General features: G+C 51.3%; 1 protein-coding gene across 6 annotated transcripts in view; it reads left to right on the top strand.

The window, feature by feature from the left end:
- Window positions 1-23,442, top strand: part of arhgef28a (Rho guanine nucleotide exchange factor (GEF) 28a) — a 680,059-nt gene that overhangs the window by 461,523 nt on the left and 195,094 nt on the right. For all 6 annotated transcript variants that reach the window (XM_072516088.1, XM_072516093.1, XM_072516090.1 and 3 more), the window contains 2 exons: window positions 4,698-4,774; window positions 6,668-6,846. In XM_072516088.1, the coding sequence (XP_072372189.1) occupies window positions 4,698-4,774; window positions 6,668-6,846 (256 nt within the window). The remainder of the gene's footprint in view (window positions 1-4,697; window positions 4,775-6,667; window positions 6,847-23,442) is intronic.

The following is a 23,442-nucleotide window of genomic DNA, read 5'->3' as shown; positions in this document are numbered from 1 at the left end:
CTCTCTGTCTGTCAGCACTCGCAAGAGTTCTACCATTTATTGTAATTCCTACATGCATTGGACCTTCCAAAATGCATTACCTCACACTTGTCCGGATTAAACTCATTCTGCCATTTCTCCGTCCAAGACTCTAGCCAGCTTATATCCCGCTGTATCCTCTTCACTATCCGCAACTTCACCAATTGTTGTGTTGTCTGCGAACTTACTATTCAGGCCAGCTACATTTTCTTCCAAATCATTTATATACAGCACGAACAACAAAGGCCCCAGACTGATCCCTGTGGAACGCCGCGAGTCACAGCCTTCCATTCAGAAAAGCACCCTTCTACTGCTACCCAAGCCATTTCTGTATCCAACTTGCCAGCTCTCCCCTGATCCCATGTGACTTCACCTTTTGTACCAGTCTACCATGAGGTACCTTGTCAAAGGCTTCACTGAAGTCCATGTATACAACATCTACTGCCTTTTCCTCATATATCATCTTTGCCACTCCCTTGCAAAACTCGATCAAATTAGTGAGGCACGACTTCCCCTTCCTAAAACCATGCTAATCACTAATAAGTCCATTTGTTTCCAAATGTGAATAAATCCTATCTCTAAGAATCTTTTCTAGTAATTTCCCTGCCACTGACATAAGGCACACCGGCCTATAATTTCATGGATTATCCCTGTGCCCTTCTTAAACAATGGAACAACATTGGCTACTCACCAGTCCTCTGGAACTTCACCTGTAGCCAATGAGGATACAAAGATTACTGTCAAGACCCCAGCAATTTCCTCCCTTGCCTGCTTCAGTATTCTGGGGTAAATCCATCAGGGCCTGGGGACTTATCTACTTTAATGCCTTTAAAGATGTCCAACAAGTCCTCTTTATTAATATCAACATGACTCAGAATATCTACACACTCTACCCTATACTCCTTGTCTACCAAATCCTTCTCTTTGGTGACTACTGAGGCAAAGTATTCATTTAGTATCTTTCCCATTTCCTCTGGTTCCATAAATAGATTCCCTCCAATATCTTTGAATGGACCAACCCTTTCTCTGGCTACCCTCTTGCTCTTTACATATGCATAAAAGCCTTAGGATTTCCTTAATCCTGTATGCCAATGTCATTTTGTGACCCCTTTTAGCCTGCCTCACTCCTACCTTAAATTCCTTCCTACGTGCTTTACCTCTAGACTTGACTATTCTAACACTCTTCTGTCCAGCCTACCATCTTCCACTCTCCATGACCTTCAGCTCATCGAAAATGCTATTGCCTGCCCCTAACTTACAGCAGTTCCTCATTTATCATCCCTGTGCTTGCTGATCTACTTTGGCTTCCAGCCCAGCGACCCCTTAGTTTAAAAATGTTCATCCTTGTTTCCAAATCCCTCCATGGCTACGCCTTTTTCTTATCCCTGTGACCACCTCTAACCTTACAACCCTCTGAGGCTCTGGTATCTTGCACATTCCCTATTTCAATTGCTCCATCATTGGTGACTCTACTCTCAGCTGCAGAGGCTTTAAGTTCTGGGATCCCCTTCCAAAACCTTTCCCCTTCTTTACCTCGTTCTCCTCCTTTAAGCTGTTTCTTAAAAGCTACCTGTTGATCAAGCTTTTGGTGGTCAGCTCTAACATCGTCTTATGCAGCTTGGTATTAAACTTCGTTTGAGAATGCTCTTGTGAAGTGCCTTGGGATACTTTACCATGTTAAAAGGTGCTATATAATAACAGTACTGCTGTTTTTATGTCAAAGTTGTTCATCGAGGCTTTACCATGGTGCACTCCACTATTGTGTTCATGACACTGGCAACTTAGCCCATGCTTGACAGAATGGCGTCAGTGCTCTGTGCAATCCCAAACTCAAAATGGAACTGGCTTGCCCACAATCCTGCTGGCAACCTGCTCTGTACACCTAGTGTTTCTTAAAACTCATCAGCCTTCTTTGGATCATAGACTGGATCATAGAATCCCTACAGTGCAGAAGGGGGCCGTTCGGCCCATCGAGTCTGCACCAACCCTCTGAAAGAGTACTCCCCCACCCCATCCCAACAATGCCTTAACCTAAGCTACACATTTTTTGGACACTTAAGGGGCAATTTAGCATAGCAATCCACCTAACCAGCACATCTTTGGACTGGAACACCCGGAGGAAACCCACGCAGATACGGGGAGACTGTGCAAACTCCACATAGTCACCCAAGGTCGGAATTGAACCCGGATCCCTGGCACTGTGAGGCAACAGCACTACCATTGCTGCCCACACTGATCCTCAGTAATTATTTGAGTCCATTTTCAGCAAATCTACAATGTGATCTCACACTCCAATGTGCTTGCACCGGTTTATTCTCCCTGCTCTACCTTTTGCATACTTATTGCCAGTGTTTCACCACATAAAGACCTGTCTTCTATTATATCCCCTAAAGTCCACACGGTGCAAATCTCTGTACTGGTGCTTGCTTGTTTCTTGAAAATGGGGTGAAATAGGAGAGATCCAGTTCCTATGCAAGCTAATTGAAACCAGCAATTTTCATCTCAACAGCATCAGTTAGATTTGAATCCAAAGCATGGTGGTAAATGAAAGGGAGCACGAATCTCAGGCCGCGTTGGACTCTTGCTTGAGCGCTACATGGCCGGAGAATGCCGGGAAAGCCCTCCAGTGAGCCTCCCGACAGCCCCCGCACCTCCCAGGAGGCGTTGGAGTTGGAAATCCGCCCCAAATGGGCGAGACCGAAAGACACTCATGGAAGTAGGTCGTAAACCTGTGCCACGCTGGCACTGCCAGGGTACACAGGTGGCATCAGAAATGCCAAGGCACCACACTTCCCAAAGGGCATGCAATCCCCTTGTAGAACCCCATGAGTGCCGTTCCGTCTGGCCCCGTTTATGGGGACCAGTGCTAAACAGTGCTCGTCCAAGGTCCCCAAGGCGAAGGGATTGAATCCCAAAGCCTCAGCCTCGGGTACCTTGGAAATCTGCACAATAGAGTGAGGCTTACTGCCAAAATGCAGATTTGCCAAAAGGTGATCCTGCTCATTGTGAGCAGGGTCTCCTGACTTTCACCGCGGTGCCACATTGCGCCGCAGCAAGATGCTTTTCCGGTGCAGCGGGCTGGAAGATCGCGCCCAATGTGTGGCCTCAGGGCCCAAAAAAGTGACTAAGTGTCATTGAAAAGCAGTGGGGAACTCGCCTGCAGAGCCGGAGGGAAACTCCGTGAAAACCCGCCACAAGTAAAATTAGAAATTTTGGGGCGAAATCGGGCCCAGCTTACTGAACCAGGCAGATTTACAAATTAACCTAATTTTCAGATTCAGAATGTATTTCAAAACCTTTATCGCAGTTATATACATTGCCATCAATAATAAATACATGGGGCGGGGTTCTCCGCAAACTGGCGCGATGTCCGCTGCCCGGCGCCAAAAACGGCGCGGATCACTCCGGTGTCTGGCTACCCCAAAGGTGCGGAATTCTAGACGCGTTTAGGGGCCAAGCCCTCACCTTGAGGGGCTAGGCCCGTGGCGGAGTGGTTTCTGCTCCACCGGCTGACGGGAAAGGCCTTTGGCGCCACGCCAGCCGGCTCCGAAAGGTCTTCGCCGGGCAACGCATGCGCGGGAGAGTCAGCGGCCGCTCACGGCATCCCCGTGCATGCGCAGGGGAGGGGGTCTCTTCCGCCTCTGCCATAGTGAAGACCATGGCGAAGGCGGAAGAAAAAGAATGCACCCACGGCACAGGCCCGCCCGCGGATCGGTGGGCCCCGATCGCGGGCCAGGCCACCGTGGGGGCATTCCCTGCGGCCAGATCGCCCCGCCCCCCCCCCAGGACCCCGGAGCCTGCCCGCGCCGCCTTGTCACGCCATTCAAAAGGAGGTTTAATCCACGCTGGAGGGCAAGGGTTGACAGCGGCGTGACTTCGGCCCATCGCGGGCCGGAGAATCGCCGGCGGTGGGCCCGCCGACCGGCGCGATTCCCGCCGACCGACACGGTGCGATTCCCGCCCCCGCTGAATCTCTGGTGGCAGAGAATTCGGGACACGGTGGGGGCGGGATTCACGCCAGCCCCCAGCGATTCTCCGACCTGGTTGGGGGGGGGGACGGAGAATCGCGCCCATGGAGTCAAGAGGCAAATGATGTTAAAACAGAAAATACTGGACAATCTCTGCAGGTCCAACAGCTTCCGTGGAGAGAGAAGGGAGCTAACGTTTCGAGTCTGGATGACTCTTTGTCAAAGCCGGTGATGCTCTTGTTGTGTTCATATACTAAACTGGGAATTCAGGGGAAATTTGAAAACAAGGCGCAAGGATTTTTTTTTTTTAATTTAGAGTGCCCAATTCATTTTTTCCAATTAAGGGACAATTTAGCGTGGCCAATCTACCTAGCTTGCACATCTTTTTTTTGGGTTGTGGGGGCGAAACCCACGCAAACACGGGGAGAATGTGCAAACTCCACACGGACAGTGACCCAGAGCCGGGATCGAACCTGAGACCTCGGCGCCGCGAGGCAACAGGGCTAACCCACTGCGCCACCATGCTGCCCTCAAATTATTACTGCGATGGCCTGGAATCGAACCCAGGTCAACTGCTTGGAAAGCATCTATGCTCACCACTATACCACCATCGCTCACTACATGGCGCAAGAATTAATGGTACACAAATAACTACCAGCACCAAAAAGATGCCTGAATGCTGTGTTTCACATTATCTTAACTTTGTTTCAGATATCACAGCTCTGCTTCTTACTGATGTACTGGTTTTCCTGCAGGACAAAGACCAAAAGTATACTTTTGTGACTGTGGTGAGTTCAATTTATTTTATTCTGCATACATTAAAGCTGACTTACCATGAAATAAACAGCCATTTTTCTGAGGTTACCATTGATCTTCTGTTGAAGTTACACTGAGAGATCGGGAGAATTCTACTACCTCATTTTTATAGTGCACAGTTTCTTCTGTTTCTAATATCTATCATAGAATTTGACGATGTGCTAATTTTCAGATAAGTCATTACTTCCTTAGCTGAATATTGAGAAGACCAGAAGCATGATGGGTGCAATCCACTACTCCATTCCCTTCATGTTGACATCCTGTTTGGCCTTGAACTTTGTTTGAAATCCAGTATTCTGTCCACAACCATGACTACTCATTTCCATCCCCAATGTCTCTGCTCCTAAATCAGATTTCCTCCGCGCGCACATTTCTCAGGACTTTTGTTCCTTCTAACTCCATTATTCCGATTATTTCCTTTGCCGACCGTCCTTGGACCACAGTCTGTGGCACACTCAGCTCTGAGTCAGAGGGTTGTGTATTCAAATCCCACTTGAGCACGACGTTTAGGCTGGCAGTTCATTGCAGTATTGAGGGGGTGCTCTCATGTTGAAATGTGCCATCTTTCGGTTGAAGCATTAAATTGAGGCCCCATCTGTCCTCTCTTCTCCAGTGGGTGTAAAATATCCTATGGCACTATTCGAAGAAGAACAGGAGAGTTCTCCTCTGTGTCCTGATCAATGTTTTTTCCCTAAACCAGAAAAAACAGATTTCTGGTCATTATTCCACTGTCCCTTTCAGTCTTTGGTTTCCTGTCTGTCATAGAATCATAGAATTTACAGTGCAGAAGGAGGCCATTCGACCCATCGAGTCTGCACCGGTTCTTGGAAAGAGCACCCTCTCAAGACCACACCTCCACCCTGTCCCCATAACCCAGTAACCCCACCCAACACTAAGGGCAATTTTGGACACTAAAGGCAATTTAGCATGGCCAATCCACCTAACCTGCACATCTTTGGACTGTGGGAGGAAACCGGAGCACCCGGAGAAAACCCACGCAGACACGGGGAGAACGTGAAGACTCCGCACAGACTGTGACCCAAGCCGGGAATCGCACCTGGGACCCTGGAACTGTGAAGCAGTTGTGCTAACCACTATGCTATCGTGCTATCCCACCACGGGTGTTGGAGCTACCCACTGCATAGAACCTCCTCTCAAGAACTTACTCCTGACAAAATCCTTCTGCCTCTCTCTCCTCCTTAAAAGACCTTCTCAAGTCCTAACATTTTCTGCCAAGTCTTTTTTCACCCAGTGTGAAGTTTATCTCTGCTAAGGAAATATTTTCAGCAGAGTAAAGAGGTTAACGTATATGTGCCCACTTGCAATGTATCATTTTCAAACCATAGAAGTTTATTTTATATATAGAAGTTTATGGGTGGCACAGTGGTTTGCAGTGTTGCTTCACAGCTCCAGGGTCCCAGGTTCGATTCCCAGCTTGGGTCACTGGCTGTGCGGAGTCTGCACGTTCTCCCCGTGTCTGCGTGGGTTTCCTCCGGGTGCTCCGGTTTCCTCCCACAGTCCAAAGATGTGCAGGTTAGGTGGATTGGCCGTGCTAAATTGCCGTTAGTGTCCAAAAGGATTAGGTGGGGTTGCAGGGATAGGGTGTAGGTGTGGGCTTATTTGGGGTGCTCTTTCCAAGTGTCGGTGCAGACTCGATGGGCCGAATGGCCTCCTTCTGCACTGTAAATTCTATGATTTCATGATGATGAATAACTTATATTCTGACACTTACAATTTTTATTTATCATATTGAACATTTTATTCCTTTAGTGTAACTTTGAGAACACTAGACAGACATCAAGCTAAATTAAATTGCGTTACAGTTTTGTATTTATTTACGTGTCATTTTGAATTGTTCGCATTAGGACCAGAAGCCTGCCGTTATCTTGCTGCAGAAATTAATTGTCCGAGAAGTGGCAAATGAGGAGCGAGGCATGTTCTTGATCAGTGCTTCATCTGCTGGGCCCGAAATGTATGAGATGCACACAAACTCAAAGGAGGACAGGAATAATTGGATGAGATTGATTCGAATGGCAGTAGAGAGGTACAGAAACACTGCCCCATTTCCCATTACACATGTGATGAACTGTGGTGACAGATTAGAAATTACTCAGCAAAGTGTTACATTTTTTTGTAATTTATTGTTTATACTGTGAATGTCACAAAGGATGCACATTGATAATTTCGAAGTGGTCAACTGTGAAACTAACTGCAGCATTTATAAATATCAAGCTTTGTTTGACAGCTCCTGGACCACTTCAAACAGGTATGTGCTGTTAGTTTCACAGTTGACCACTTCAAAATGAATGGAGGTGAATGGAAAGCACTCTTTATTTAGGGGGTTTCTGGGGGAAGGTCTCTTTATTTAGGGGGTTTCTGTGGTTCTCTTTATTTAGGGGGTCTGCAGGGGGTGGTCTCTTTATTGAGAGGGTCTCTGTGAAGGGCCTCTTTATTTAGGGGGTCTCTGTGAGGGGTCTCTTTATTTTGGGAGTCTCTGGAGAAGTGGGCAGTGGGAGGTGGTCGGCTCATCCCTGTACTTGGGTGTGATCCAGAAAATCCGGGGGGTGGCTGAGTTGCGCTGTGAGGGGAGGGAGGTGGGTGTTGAATAGCATTGTGGGAGGTGGGGGGCCAAGCCGCGGGACTTCTCAATTGGTTCATCCGCTCTAAATGGCGGGTCTGTAGCAGGATTCCTTGGGGAATCCCTCACAATCTTTATCATGCAAAAATTTGCATGGCTAAGGATTGGGAATCGCTTCCTGAATGGGAGCGTAAATCAGGTGCTATTCAGCTTCGCAGGAGAATATATGGCGCGATTCTTGTGTCGCATTGTGCTTAAGCGAGAGCACGACGCGGCCGAAGAATCTTGGGAGAGGCCTCACGCGAGACGTCGGAGTCGGATCTCCACACAAAAGGGGCGGAACCAAATGATGCTTGCGGAAGTAGGTAGTAAACCTACCTACGTCCAAGCTGCCTGGGATCCACTAGCCTCCATCGATTCTCCGGCCTCCCCAGGGAGTCTGCAGCTGGACGCCGATCAGTGATCGTCCACACAAACGGTACGGCACCGGGGCGGGTGGGGGAGGGGGGGTTGTCGGCCCATCAAAGACCCCTGGGTGGTTAGGATAAGTGCAGCGTGGCTCGCTGGCCCTCCCTCTGGAACGCGGGCACCTTGGCACTACCCAGGTGCCACCTTGACACTGTCACCCTGGCACTGCCAACATGCCCGAATGGCACTACCAAGCTGGCAGGAGCACTGCCTGGGTGCCAGGGTGGCTATACAAGGGTGCCCGAATGCCAGGGTGGCACTGCCATGGGTGCAAGGGGGGTTACGCCCATGAAGTGAGGGTGAAGGGGGAGGGTTTGAAGGGTGGGAGAATGCAGGGCAGATAAGTAGGGGTCTCTGGGAGGGTGGGTGGGTGTTGGGTGGGGGCCCTAGAAGAGATGGGGTGCTGTCAGGGTGCTTGGGGGCGAGCCTGAAAAGGGGGGATCCCCAAGGACCCCATAGTGGGATGTCCTCACTTGGGGGGGGGGGGGGGGGCAGTGGGGTAGTGTCCATTTTATTTATTTATTTATTTTATAAATTTAGAGTACCCAATTCATTTTTTCCAATTAAGAGGCAATTTAGCGTGGCCAATCCACCTACCCTGCACATCTTTTTGGATTGTGGGGGCGAAACCCACGCAAACACGGGGAGAATGTGCAAACTCAACACGGACAGTGACCCAGAGGCAGGATCTTAACTTGAACCTTGGCGCCGAGAGGCAACAGGGCTAACCCACTGTGTCACCGTGCTGCCCATGTGGGGTAGTGTCCATGTATGTGGGGGGTGACATTTCCCATTGGTGGGGATGCCAAGCTCACTTAGATATCGGGGCACCCTTTCAAAATGGTGGCCCGATCTTTGAGTTCAGCTCCCCAGTAGTATAAAAAAAGTGTTGTCTAACCGGGAGAGAAACTCCCCAGGACCCAAAAAAGTGACTAAGTGCCATTGAATAGCAGTGGGCATTTTGCTGGCAGAGCTGGCGGGACACTCCCTGAAAAAAACGCCACAAATGAAATTTCTTGGGAGAATCGCGCCCATGGGGCTGGATTCTTCCGCATTGCCTGCCGCAAGAACGCCACGGATGAGACGCCGACAATGGAAAACTCCATTGACCTCGGGCGGGATTCTCCTGTCGTCCTGCCCAATGTGTTTTTGCATTTTAATATGAGAACACTGTAACGCCCCACTTTACTAGAATTGTGTGCTGCAGAAGGTGGCTGGTGTGGCTGTTCTGCCTTTTTGGTGATACTATCCCATTCGTCTCATTCCTCTGCTCCAATTCCTGCAAGTACTTTCCCCTTAAGTTTCATTTTCGAATTTCATTTTGAAAGTTATTATTGAATCTGCTTCCACCACCGTTTCAGATCACCGTAACTCACTGCATGAAAGAATAACTCCTCATGTCATCTCTGGTTCATCTATTGTCTTCTGGTTACCAATCCTTCCGCAACAGGTAACATTGGGCTGGATTCTCTGATTCTGCGACAGGCGTGGGAACACTGGCGTTTTATGACCAAAAACATGGCACAAAACGGGCACCGTTCCCCTGTCTGGTGAGGGGTTAGCAGGCACGCAGCGTAGGGCACCCGGCTCTAGCTGCGGATATGGCCGGAGAATTGCCGGGTCCATGGCCGGGCATGTGCACAGCGGCAGCCTGCAACGGCAGCGCCGTGCAACATGGTGCCGGCCGTGCGTGGACCTGGCCTGCCAAATAGTGACCCCCTTTGGCCAGGCTCGCTATCCCCAGACCACCCCCCACCAAAGCCTCCCCTGCCGCAGATCGCCCCCCCCCCCACCCAACCCCCCGACTGTGGCGGCGCTGGACTTAGTCCGCAGCCGCCAAGCCGGGTTCCCAGAAATAAATACCACACGCGACCGACGCCATTAGGAACTTGGCCCATCGGGGGCGGAGCATTGGGGAGGGGGCCCTCAGGTAATGCCCTGAAGCCGTCCATACGGTGTGCTGCGTACTTCTAGAGTATGCCGTTTTGGAGGGGGTGGAGCATTGTAAAAGTGGCGCGGCCCCCAATTTTGGCACCAACATGGATTCTCCAGCCAATCGCCCATTTTCTTCTGACTTAATCATTCAAGATGGTTTTGAAAACCTTGGGCTGGATTCGCTGATCTCTGACGCCAAAATCACGTTCGGCGACAGGGCGGAGAATCCCCAATGACGCCAAAATCAGGGGCGGCACTGCTTTCGGGATGCTTCACCCCCTGAAAAGCGGCGAATCCATGCCCTCCTTACGTTGGCTGAGGCCCGCCGCGCGATGCTCCATTCCCGATCGGCCGAGTTCCTGACAGCGTGGGTTGTGTGTGGTCTCACCCGTCGGAAACTCAGCATGGCGGCTGCAGACTCAGTCCAGCGCCGCCACGGTCGAGTGAGGGCTGATCCGCGGGCAGGGGGGGGACATATTCAGGGCTGGGGGCACTCTGATGGGGCGGTCAGAGCGCGTGACCCGGCCGAAGGGGGGCACTATTTTTGCGGGCTGGGACCGCGAGCGGCATCCGCCATGAAGTACGGCGCTGCCGGTCGACGTCCTGCACATGTGCGGCCACGGACCCGGCAATTCTCCAGGCCGTATCGGCAGCCAGAGCTGAGAGCTCTACGCTGTCTGGCTGCGAGCAACACCCCCCCCCCCCCACCCCCCCCGAACAGGCCGTTTTGCGTCAGATTTCTCCACCATTTGCATGCCGGCGTGGGGACATAGACTCCAGAACGGAGAATCCAGCCCCTTGTCAAACCTTCTTGTGACGTACTCTACTTGGAGAAAGAATGATCCCAGCTTCTCCAAATTCTCCACATAACTGAAGTCCCCCATCCCTGATAATACTCCAGTATATATCTTGACTAGATGATGGTGGATGATAGTAATGCAATTGAATGTCATGGAGAGATGTTTCGACATTTATTGGAGATGGTCATTGCCTGGCACTTGTGTGTTATCAGTGTTTCCAATTCTAAGCTCAAGTCTTCATGCAGGTCTTTTTTTTTCAAATATCTTTATTCTCCATTTTCACATTTTCTTCAGAATTTACACTCCACCAACAAGCAGTAAACGGTAACAAATACAAAGTCAATCTCCTTATCAACAACAACGATCCCATCCTCCCACCACCCCAAACAACGGCCCACCTGACAATATAAGCATCAAATAAAACAAACCCTCCCACGGTGGGAAAAGCAAAGGAAAAAAAAAAAGAAAAAGGAATCAGGAATCGCCGTCCACCCCCCTCCCCCTAACATTCAATTCCATCCAAATCCCAAAAGAGTACCGTAAATGACACCCCCGACTCCTCCCCTCCACTTCCTCTTATAAAACTCCTCCCCCAAACCTCTGTTCCTCCCCCAAACCTCTGTTCCCCCCCCCCCCAACTTTCCACCCTGACTAGACTCAATCGGAACCTGTTCTGCTAGGCTCCGATGGCCGCAGCCCCTCCCTCCACCTCACTCCCGTTCACTGGCCGGCTTAAACCGGCCAGCGTGGAGGCCCCCGCCCGGGTCTCTTTCCCCCTTGCCCGGTCCCAGGAAAACCAAGAAATCCCCTTTAGCACACAAACCCTGCATACACACCCAAGCCCCAAAGAACCATCATTGCAAGTGAAAGTCCCCTCTCTTCCCTTGTCCAAATATATACAACGTTCGCTCATTTAGCACATACACCAGTGCGCAGTGAAAAAACACAGTTACATGAGGCTACATCGGTACATGACCATTTCTCAATTCAGCCACAGTCCTTCTGCCTTCGCAAACTCCTCCGCTGCTTCCGCCGTCCCAAAATAAAAGTCCTTGGATTTGTAGGTCACCCTCAACTATGCCGCACCGCAACTTACTGATGTACAGTGCCTTCTTCACCCGGCTGAAGGCAGCCCGCCTCCTCGCCAGCTCCACCGTAAAGTCCTGATATATGCATATACCAGCTCCAGCCCACTGCACCACCCGCTTCTGCTTTGCCCAGCACAGGACCTTCGCCTTCACACTGTATCTACGAAAACACAGAGTCACTACTCTTGGCGGCTCACTCTCCTTTGGTATAGGCCTCCACGACCGATGAGCCCGATCCAGTTCATATCGAGAGGGATCATCACCCTTCCCCAATAGCTCCGCCAACATCGTGGCAAAATACTCAGTCGACCTCGGGCCGTCCACTCCTTCGGGCAGACCCACAATCCTCAGATTCTGTCGCCTGGATCTGTTTTCCAAGTCGTCCATTTTGGCTCGCAGACCCTTGTTGATCTCTATCACCTTCTGCATCTCCTTCCCCATTGATGTAAGTTGATCACTGTGCTGCGATAAAGTCTCTTCCACTTCCTTCAGCGCCTCCCCTTGCTCCCGCACCTCCGCCACTGCGCTCAATACCGCCGCCCTCACCGGAGCAATCGCCTCCTCCACCAGCACTTTCAATACCTCCCCCATCTCCTTCCTCATCGCCTCCATGTGCTTTGTGAACTGCCTTTCGAGTTCCGCGGCCATCACCTTCATCATTTCTTCAGCCGTGGGCAATGTGGCCTCCCCTGGTGCCCCAGCCTCCACTTTTCTTGCCGTCCCCGCTGTGACTTTTCCACTCCCCAACGGACTTTCAGCTGCTTTTTTAACGGCCGTTTGTTAACTTATTTTTGACATTTCCCTTCACTGTGCCTTCTCCCTGCTTTTGGGCCTTCGTTGCCTCTAGGACCGGGCTTTAAACCCCCAAAATGCTGTTCCCGAAAGGGAGATCTCCAATGTGCGGCTGCCTCCCACCGTCGTCACCGGAAGTCCAAGTCTTCATGCAGGTCTTGTTGCATGTGGGCATCTGCAGAATGGCAAATTGAACTAAGCACTGTTCGGTCATCAATGCACAGCCCCATAATTAATTGTGAAGTGTGCTTTTTATTCTTGCATTTGTTGCTGCTGGTAATTTTAAAGTGTACCTAGGGAGATATATGACAAAACAAAGAAGTTGTCTTCTTCAGTGGAAGGGTGAACAAAACAACAATTGTGATACCTGAAACAAATTTGTGACATAAAGGTTAAGAACAGCATTGAACTTCATTGCCGCTGGGAGTGAAGGTTGAGTGTTCCTTTCAGTCTTTGTAGAGCTGATGACATAGATTGTTATTCAACTTTGAACTAGTTGCTTCATGCACAGGTCTATGTCATGGATTTGTTGTCTGAGATGGCTTCTTCTGTAAGTGTTTGCACCTTGTTTATCCCTCATACTTTTAAGTCATCCTCTTGCTGCTGTGGTGAGATGCCCAGCATTGGCCACTGTTTGCAAGCTGTGTGCCAAAACACTATTTTATTACTTATCGCTTTCAGTTCTATGATTACTGTTTACTTCCCTTAGTGCACAGTAATACTTGAAAATCTCCTTTGTTGGGCTGGCTACTGCCAGCTGTGACCTACAGTTCAATGCTCCCTACTTTTGAATCCTTCCTTTGTCAACCTGCACAGGTTTCTCATGAATGACTTTTAATAAGGCTTTCACAAGCAAATGTTTTGTTATTCTTTTTACGTACTTCCCAGGGATTCATTTTTGACGGAAAAGAATCCACAAAGCAATACGGAACATGACAAATAGTTCATTATGCTTGGCTCTCCAATTCCGCTGAACAACCTCGAGTAGCACACCAGTTGATACTCTGCATCTTGGATTGACCGCCAGGACACTGATTCATTGATGCTGTAACTTGAATTCATATGTCAACCTCCAACCACCACAGCCATCTTCCTTTGTGCTAGGTATGACTCCAACCAACGGAGGTTATCCCCTTAATTCTCATTGACTGCAGTTCTGCTCAGGCTCCTTGATGGTAAAGTGAGTCACTCTCACCTCACCGCTGGAGTTCAGCTGTTTTGACCATGCTTGGACCAAGGCTGCATTGAGTCAAAGAGGTCTACAGCACAGAAAAGGCCCACCGTGCCTGCGGCAGTCAACAACAACCACCTAACTATTCTAATCCCATTTTTCAGCACTTGGCCCAAGCCTTGTATGCCTTGACATTGCAAGTGCACGTCTAAATACTTATTTAATGTTGTGAGAGTCTCTGCCTTCAGCACCATTTCAGGCAGTGAGTTCCAATCTCCCACCACCATCTGGGTGAAAAAGATTTTCCTCACATCCTCTCTAAATCTCCAGTCTATTACCTTAAATCTATGCTGCCCGGTCATTGACCCCTACACCAAGGGCAAACATTTCTTCCTGTACTCTATGCCTCTCATAATTTTATACAACTCAATCATGTCCCCCCTCAATCTTCTCTGCTCCAAGGAAAACAATCCCAGTCTATCAAATCTCTCTTCATAGCTAAAACTCTTCAGTCCAGGAAACATCCTGGTAAATCCCCTCTGCACCCTTTCAAGTGCCATCACATCCCTCCTATAATGTGGATTCCAGAACTGTGCACAATACTCCAGCTGTGGCCTAACCAACATTTTATACAGTCCCTGCATAACCTCCCTGCTCTTAAATTCTATGCCTTGGTTAATAAAGGCAAGTATATTGTATACCTTCTTAACCTTCTTTACCTACTTCCCAGGTATTCACCTGCCCTGCTACCTTAAGAGACCAGTGTACATGCACATCAAGGCTCCTCTGATCCTTGGTCTTTCCCAGGGTTCTGCTGTTTATTATATATTCCCTTGTGTTCTTTGTCCTGCCCAAGTGCACCACCACACACTTAATCGGATTTAATTCCATTTGCCACTGATCAACCCATATGACCAACCCGTCTATATCCTCCTGTAATCACAGGCTATCCTCCTCACTATTTACCACCCCACCAATTTTCATTTCATCCGCAAACTTGTTGATCAACCCTCCTACATTCATATCTAAATCATTTATATAAACCACAAACAGCAAGGGCCCCAACACTGATCCCTGCAGGACCACACTGGACGCAGGCTTCCAGTCAGAAAAACACCCCTCAACCATCACCCCCTGCTTCGCGCCACTCAGCCAATTCTGGATCCAATTTGCCAAATTTCCTTGGATCCCATGGGTTCTTACCTTCGCTATCTGTCACCCATGTGGAACCTTATCGAAAGCTTTGCTGAAGTCCAAGTAGATTACATCAAATGCATTTCCCTCGTCTACACACCTGGTCACCTCTTTGAAAAGTTCAATCAAGTTAATCAGACATGACCTCCCCCGAACAAAACCATGCTGACTGTTCTCGATTAATCCCTTCTCCAAATGCAGATTAATTCTGTCTCTCAATTGTTTCCAATAGTTTTCCCAACACTGATGTTGGACTGACTGGTCTGTAGTTTCCTGGTTTTTCCCTTCCTCCCTTCTTGAATAATGTAATCACATGGGTTATTCTCCAGTCCTCTGGCACCTCTCCTGTGGTCAGAGAGGAATTGAAAATTATTGCCAGCGCCCCTGCTATTTCCTCCCTTGCCTTATTCAACAGCCTGGGATACATTTCATCTGGCCCTGGATATTTGCCTACTTTTAAGCCTGCCAACCCACTCAGAATCACTCTCTGTCTATGTTAATCTCTTTAATTTAATCACAGTCCTTCTCCCTGATTTCTTTACCCGCACTGTCCCTCTAATGAGTGAACACCGACACAAAAGTATTAATTTAGAACCCTACCTATGTCCACATAGAAATTACCACCATGGTCCTTAAAGGGCCCTATTCTTTCCCTAGTTATCCTTTTATACTTAATGTACTTGTAAAACAACTTAGGATTTTCCTTTAATTTACCTGCCAGTATCCTTTCATGCTTAATTTTTGCTTTCCTAATTTCCTTTTTAAGTTACCTTTTCCACATTCTATACACCTCCAGGGCTTCTGCTATTTCGAGTTCTTCCTTTTTCTTCTTATCCAATGCTGTATATCCTTCGATATTCAGGGTTCACTCGATTTGTTGGTCCCACCCTTTTTTGATTGGAGCATGTTGGCCCTGTACTCATCCTATTTCCTTCTTGAATGCGTTCCACTATCCCGTCACAGATTTACCTAAAAGTGCCTGCTCCCCGTCCACTCCGGCCAAATCATATCTTATTAAATTGGCCTTCCCCCAGTTTGGAGCTTTGATCTTAGCCCATCCTTGTCCTTGTCCATAACAACCTTGAATCTAATGGAGTTTTGATCACTGTCTGCAAAATGTTGCCCCACTGATACTCAGGAGATCAGGAGCTGAGTGGCCCCGGCAGAACCCAAACTGAGTGTCAGTGAGCAGGTTATTGCTGAGCAAGTGCCTCTTGATAGCACTATTGATGACCCCTTCAATCACTTGACTGATGATTTACTGAGAGTAAACTGATTGGCTGATAATTGATCGGGTTGGATTTGTCATTCTTTTTGTGTACAGGAGATACCTGGGCAATTTTCCCCAGCCAAAGAATCTGCTGTGACCTTTCATTGGTACATTTTGCTTCCCCCCCATGTATCACTTTATATTCTACAAAGTGACAATCTTTGCACCCATGATTTCCAGTTGAGAATCTCAATTTTCTCATATCCCCATCCCCTCCCCAATCTTCATCCTCTTGTCAACAGGAAGTTCACTGATTAATTATGTCAACCTCCTTTCCGTTTCACTCATCCCACCTCGTGCTGCTCCCTTGGATTCGGCCATTAGATCAGCAATCAGCACTCGTTCCCATCTTGCCATTCAGAATCTCCATTCACAAGCAAACATGCCTTTGCCATCTGCAGGCTTATTGGAGATGATTGCATTGGCATCAATTCATTTGGATATTATGATACTTGCCCCTTTCTGAAGGCTCCCCATCCAGCTGTAGTTTCAGCTACCTGCCCCAAATGCCTAATGGCAGCCTAACTTATCACCTTAACACATCCTGGCCTGACCCCCTATTCCTCCATATATTTTATTCCTTCAAGCAAACATCTCATCTCGGTCCACCCTTCTCATCTCTCTTAAGAAAGATGAATTTCTAATGCCCCCTTTAAGCCCCATGCCAAGTTTCTTAATGAGAAACCTCCTTCCTTTCCTCCCTCAGCCTCTGCACTGAATGTCGTCTCCTCATTCTCAGCGGTTGCCATTTCTATCTTTGTTCTTTGACTTCACTATCCTCCCTAAACCCTCCCTCCAATTAAACCCTCACCCACATTCATGGGTACCCTTTCCCTCATTCTCTTACTCATGGATTCTCTACTCCCATTCTCCCATTCTCTTGGTTGCTGACTGGGTCATCTCCAACCATCTCCTAGCGTCAGCCATCACCCATATCTTCCTCGTGAATCTCTCCAGATTTCTTTAAAAACTCAAACTCTCAGCTGCCCAGCTGTTAGCTTTTGACCATGTATTTGAATTTATATCTGGTATATCCGTCGATGATGAAGCCTGCCATATTCAAGCCTCCCTTTCCTCCGCTACAGCTGACAACCATTCTAGGATTAGCTTTGCCTTCTTTAACCACTACCAAATTCCTCTTTATTTTTTAAAATTTATTTCAACAAATTTTAAAAATAAATATAGAGTACCCAATTATTATTTTCCAATTAAGGGGCAATTTAGCGTGGCCAATCCACCTAACCTGCATATCTTTGGGCTGTGGGGGTGAGACCCACGCAAACACGGGGAGAATGCGCAAACTCCACACAGACAGTGACCCAGGGCCGGGATTTAACCCGGGTCCTCAGCACCGTGAGGCAGCAGTGCTAACCACTGCGCCACTGTGCCGCCCCCAAATACCTCTTTAAACCTGCTTTTTAAATGGGAGCATTTATTTATCACAATTAAGGAAAATGCACAAGGGCATTTTAAATTATCAGGTAAATTGACAATATAATATTTCCATCCATTTGTGGAACAAACCTTTTCCAAAATCCAGCATAATAAATTGTTTTAGAGATCTTACTCTTTAAACTGATTCCTTTGATATCGTTAATCCAAGTGCAGGCCAGAGTACTTGATCATGGCATGAATGGCTGATTTTGATCATAGCCTAAAAATATCCTTGGGCACAAACCTACCACTCATAGGCTCAATGAAGCATCTCAAATATGGTATTAGTTGATTGAATAAGGTTCACATCTTGCATGACCAATTAATGTTTTATGCTTTGTCAAGCTGTATTTGGATTAGTCTTGCAAAGAGCCTTCTGCATCTGACTGATCTACAATGAAAAGCACCTGAACATTTTCCTAAATAGTTCATTTTGCAATGGCACACATCTCTCTCTCTCTCTCGAACATGTTCAATAATGTTTTTCTTCAAAGAATTCACCAATTTGATTAATTATAGTTCAGAAGCTATCGGCTCCAAATCTAGTCAAAAATGATGACAGACTCATTACATCCCTTCAACAAATAGTTAACAGTTATAACTTTACCTAATTAGCATAATTAAAATTTCATACAAATGTTATAATTTTCAAATATTGAAATTTAAAACAAGACTAATTGCAGTTTCGTCACGGTGAGGAAATTTTTAAGAAACTTTTTTTTTGCCAGAGGCCGTCACCATTCTTTTAAGGCAGGTTTTTTCAAAGTGCGGGTCGCGACCCATGAGTGGGTTGCAGGCGGGTGTCAGAAGGGTTGCAGAGCTAAGAGTCATAGTGTTGTGAATCTATCAGCTGCTAACACAGAGTTTCCCAATGTCAGCATTCAGATGCCGGCAGGGAAAATCCTGCCTAAAATGTCAATTTGGTTGTCCAGAGGGAGAAATTAAACCTTGCGGTCCCCCCTCAACTCACCACCACGAGCCCCTTCCCAGCGGCGGCTCCGCTTCGAATATTATGCGCTGCAAAACGTTTGGGGGATTCCTCAACCTCTCCTGGCCAAAGTTGCAGCCCAAGAGTTGGCCCAGACAGGGTCCAACTGCACTTCCACCCCCCTGTACAAGGACCCTGCGTGTTCTGCCCCGATGCAGAACAGTGGTCCACTGGACAAAATCAAGGTGACCATACTCCCCCTCCTGAAAACCATCCTCCAGCAGAAAGCGACCGTCATGAAACAGAAGGAGACCACCTGAGAACGTACTGCCAAGCTCAGCAGATCCGAGAGTAAGAGTATGTCAGAGCCCTTGGTGAATGAGTGAGTGTGTGTGTGTATGTCTGTGAGTGAGAGATAGTCTGTCAGTTTTAATGTTGTCAGCATTCGTCAATATTGGTGGACTTTTTTCTAATAGTGAGTTTGAATAAATTTACATCAAATACTCGAATTGCATTTAAGCCAATTGTAAGTCAGGATTTTAATATCACTATCCTCATATTTATGGCTGTTTTATTTACAAGAACCACATCAGGCCCTCTCCCATTGATGTATGTTCTTTGTTCTCCTGACCTCAATCTTCTTCATTCACTTCTTTGTTTCCTCAAGGCTGCGTCCCACGATGAATGCAGGTTCATAATTGTTGCCGGTTCTCCAGGATCTCTCATGAGTAACTCTCCTTCATGTGTGACCCTGGACAGTGAGCTTATATAGATGGGAGGACATCACTCAATGTTGACACGAATTCAATGCACCAGAGGCTACTGGACAGTGAATAAGAACAAGAAAGTGAGATGATTGACTTTCCCTGCCTTGCCTAGGGCAAGAAAACTTTAGAGTCTCAAACCCCGCCTTGGATCAGGATAGACTGGATTAGCGAACGTGGCGTGGGTCCCGAAGGTTGGCTGGCGTGGGTCCCGAAGGTCAGCTGGCATGGGTCCCAAAGATCAGCCGGCGTGGATCCCGAAGGTCGGCCGGCATGGGTCCCAAAGGTCGGCTGCGTGGGTCCCGAAGGTCAGCTGGCATGGGTCCCAAAGGTCAGCTGGCGAGGGTCCCGAAGGTCGGCCGGCGTGGATCCCGAAGGTCGGCCGGCGTGGGTCCCGAAGGTCGGCCGGCGTGGGTCCCGAAGGTCGGCTGGCGTGGGTCCCGAATGTCGGCTGGCATGGGTCCCGAAGGTCAGCTGGCGTGGGTCCCGAATGTCGGCTGGCATGGGTCCCGAAGGTCGGCTGGTGTGGGTCCCGAGAGTCAGCTGTCATGGGTCCCGAAGGTCGTTCAGCTGGCAAAAATGGGACCCGGGAAAAAGAATGTGAAAAACACTGATAGAACATGGAACATGCAGTGCAGAAGGAGGCCAATCGGCCTATCGAGTCTGCACCGACCTACTTAAGCCCTCACTTCCACCCTATCCCTGTAACCCAATAACCCCTCCTAACCTTTTTGGTCACTAAGGGCAATTTATCATGGCCAATCCACCTAACCTGCACGTCTTTGGACTGTGGGAGGAAACCGGAGCATCCGGAGGAAACCCACGCAGACACGGGGAGAACGTGCAGACTCCGCACAGACAGTGACCCAGTGGGGAACCCGGCCGCTCGGAGAATCGACGAAAACGGTAGCAGCGGCGATTCTCCGCTGGAGCAGGGATTCTCCGGGCCTGATGGGCCGAGGTTCCGCCGGCGTGACCGGATGTCAGGCCGGCGCCGTTCTAACATGGTATGAAGCAGCATCAGCCAGTCGGGCTGGCTGATGCTGCGGGAGGAGGTGGGTGCCAGCGTGGAGCGGGCCCTTTGGGGCGGAGGGGGGTGGTTGACGGTGTAGGGGGTGGGGAGCCCGGGAGGGGGAACGGCACGGCCGTGGCTGAGGGCGGTGTGGGTGAGGCTGCCGGGGTGGGGTCCCCACATATCCGGGTGGGAGAGTGGGGGGCCCACAAATCCGGGGGTTTGAGGGGGGGCCCACACATCCGGGGGGGTGAGGGGGGGTGAGGGGGGGGCCCACACATCCGGGGGTGTGAGGGGGGGGGCACTCATCCGGGGGTGTTGGGGGGGGGGGGCCCACACATCCGGGGGTGTTGGGGGTGCCCCACACATCCGGGTGTGTTGGGGGGGGGCCCACACATCCGGGGGTGAGGTGGGGGGTGGCCCACACATCTGGGTGGGAGAGTGTGGGAGGCCCCACACATCCGGGGGTGTTGGGGGGGGCCCACACATCCGAGGGTGTTGGGGGGGGGGCACACATCCGGGGGTGTTGGGGGGGGGGCTCGCACATCCAGGGATGTTGGGGGGGGCCCACACATCTCGGAGTGGGGTGGGGGGTGGCCCACACATCTGGGTGGGAGAGTGGGGGGGCTCACACATCCGGGGATGTGTGGGGGGGGGGAATAATCGGGGGGTGTTGCGGGGGCCCACACATCCGGGAGTGTTGGGGGGGGCCACACACCCGGGTTGGGGTGGGGGGTGGCCCACACATCTGGGTGGGAGAGTGGGGGGCCCACACATCCGGGGGTATGGGGGGGGGCCCACACATCCGGGGGTATGGGGGGGGCCCACACATCCGGGGGTATTGAGGGGGGGCCCACACATCCGGGAGTTGGGGGAGCTCGCACATCCAGGGGTGTTGGGGGGGCTCCTCACACATCCAGGAGTGTTGGGGGGGCCCCACACATCCGGGGGTGTTGGGAGGGGCCCACACATCTGGGCGTGTTGCGGGGGCTCACACATCCGGGAGTGTTGGGGGGGGGGCTCACACATCTGGGAGTGTTGGGGGGGGGCTTACACATCCGGGAGTGTTGGGGGGGCCACACACATCCGGGAATGTCAGGGGGGAGGCCCACTCCTCCAGGGCTGGGGGGGGGGCACACATCCGGGGGTGTTGGGGGGGACCCGCACATCCGGGGGTGTTGGGAGGGCCCACACATCCGGGGGTGTTGGGGGGGGCCCACTCATCCGGGGTTCGGCTGGGGGGGCCCACACATCCGGGAGTGTTGGGGGGCCCACTCATCCGGGGATAGGGTGGGGGGGGGTACACATCCGGGGGTGTTGGGGGGGGGCAACACATCCGGGGGTGTTGGGGGGGTGCCCACACATCTGGGAGTGTTGGGTGGGGGGGCCACACATCCGGGGGTGTTGGGGGGGGTCCACACATCCGGGGGTGTTGAGGGGGGAGGCCCACACATCCGGGGATGGGGGTGGCCCACACGTAGGGGGGGGGCACACATCTGGGGATGTTGGGGGGGCCCACACATCCGGGTGGGAGAGTGGGGGGGCCCACACATCCGGGGGTGTTGGGAGGGGGGGCCCACTCATCCGGGGGTGTTGGGAGGGGGGGCCCACTCATCCGGGGGTGTTGGGGGGGCCCACACATCTGGGGGTGTTGGGGGTGGCCCACACATCCAGGGGTGTTGGGGGGGCCCACACATCCTGGGGTGTTGGGGGGGGTGGCCCACACATGTGGGGGGGGGCACACATCCGGGGGTTTTGGAGGGGCGCCCACACATCCGGGGGTGTTGGGGGAGTGGCCCACACATCCGGGGGTGTTGGGGGGGCCCACACATCCGAGGGTGTTGGGGGTGGCCCACACATCCGGGGGTGTTAGGGGTGGGCCGACACATCTGGGAGTGTTGGGGGGTTGGGCCCACACATCCGGTGGTGGGGGTGGGGAAGGAGCGGTGGGGGCGACAAAAGCTGTGGGCAGCCACGGCGCGCCATGGCAGTGCGGATCCAACGGCCAGACCCTATGACGGCGGACACGCGGCTGTCCACCCAACACGTTCACTTCGCGTCGTAGACGACCCAGCCATCCTGACGTGTGCCAGACAACCCCGCCCCCACCACCACCATCAAACTGCCGGCACCCACCAGTGGGTATGTCCAGGGCGGCTCACACGGGAGCTCCCCGGTGCGGGAATTGCCACCAGACGGTGGCCCTGGCAGAGGTGACGGCCGACAGGTCTCAGGGCACCGAGGGGCCAGGGGTGGGGCGCATGCTGGCAACCCGGCCAGCCATGTAGTCCATGGCACCTGGTTGTGGAGGGGGGTATACCGATGCTGAAACCCTGTCTACTCCCACCCCCTACAGATAGTACAATGTTTAACCATCTTCCAGTTGGCTGCCGTGGCGGGGGCTGCTGCCCTGCATGAGGCCCAGTGGGTGCTGGAGCACGGGCTTAACAAGGAGGTGGCAGAGCCTGTTGTAGAGCAGCGGCCTGCAGTGGGGTACATGCAGGTCGCCCAGGCAGCAGGGCCACACACCCGAGAGGCGCGGGAGGAGCACCACGCCGAGCGGGAGCCACAGCAGGAGGCTGACGAGGAGGAGGAGGGTGTGCCACAGCCATGGAGGCGTCCGATATGACAACGTGTGTACCAGCCCTGCATGTCCTACGATGACCTCCCGGACAGGGCGTGCAGGAGGAGACTCTGGCTGGGCCGGGAGACCGTCGCCCACATCTGCCACCTGATGGCACACCTGGCACCACGTGGGACCGGGGGTGGACATGCCCTCCCGGTGGCCGTCAAGGTCTGCGCCAGGTACCCTGGCAGTGTGCATGACTCCTTTATACTCTCCCAATCGTTCATCCCCGCCGTGTTTGAGGGACACCCCCCCCCCCCCCCCCCCCCCCCCCGCCTGCGGGGCTGGTTGCTGGGCGACAGGGTTATCCGTTGCGGTCGTGGCTGATGACGTCTATCCGGAGGCCACAGACCGACGCGGAGCGCCGCTACAATGATGCCCATGCAGCAACCAAGAGTGTGGTTGAGAAGTGCTTTGGGCTGCTGAAGATGCGCTTCAGGTGCCTGGGCCGCTGTGGGGGGGGCCCTCCTGTACCCGTCAGAGAAGGTCGACGGCATCGTGGTGGTCTGCTGCGTCCTGCACAACATAGCCCAGCAGAGGGGCGATGTGCTGGAGGGGGAGGAGGAGGACGGTCAGGATG

This window comes from Scyliorhinus torazame, chromosome 9, assembly GCF_047496885.1.
Source record: "Scyliorhinus torazame isolate Kashiwa2021f chromosome 9, sScyTor2.1, whole genome shotgun sequence".
Lineage (NCBI taxonomy): Eukaryota > Metazoa > Chordata > Chondrichthyes > Carcharhiniformes > Scyliorhinidae > Scyliorhinus > Scyliorhinus torazame.
This window is presented reverse-complemented; position numbering and strand designations above follow the sequence as displayed.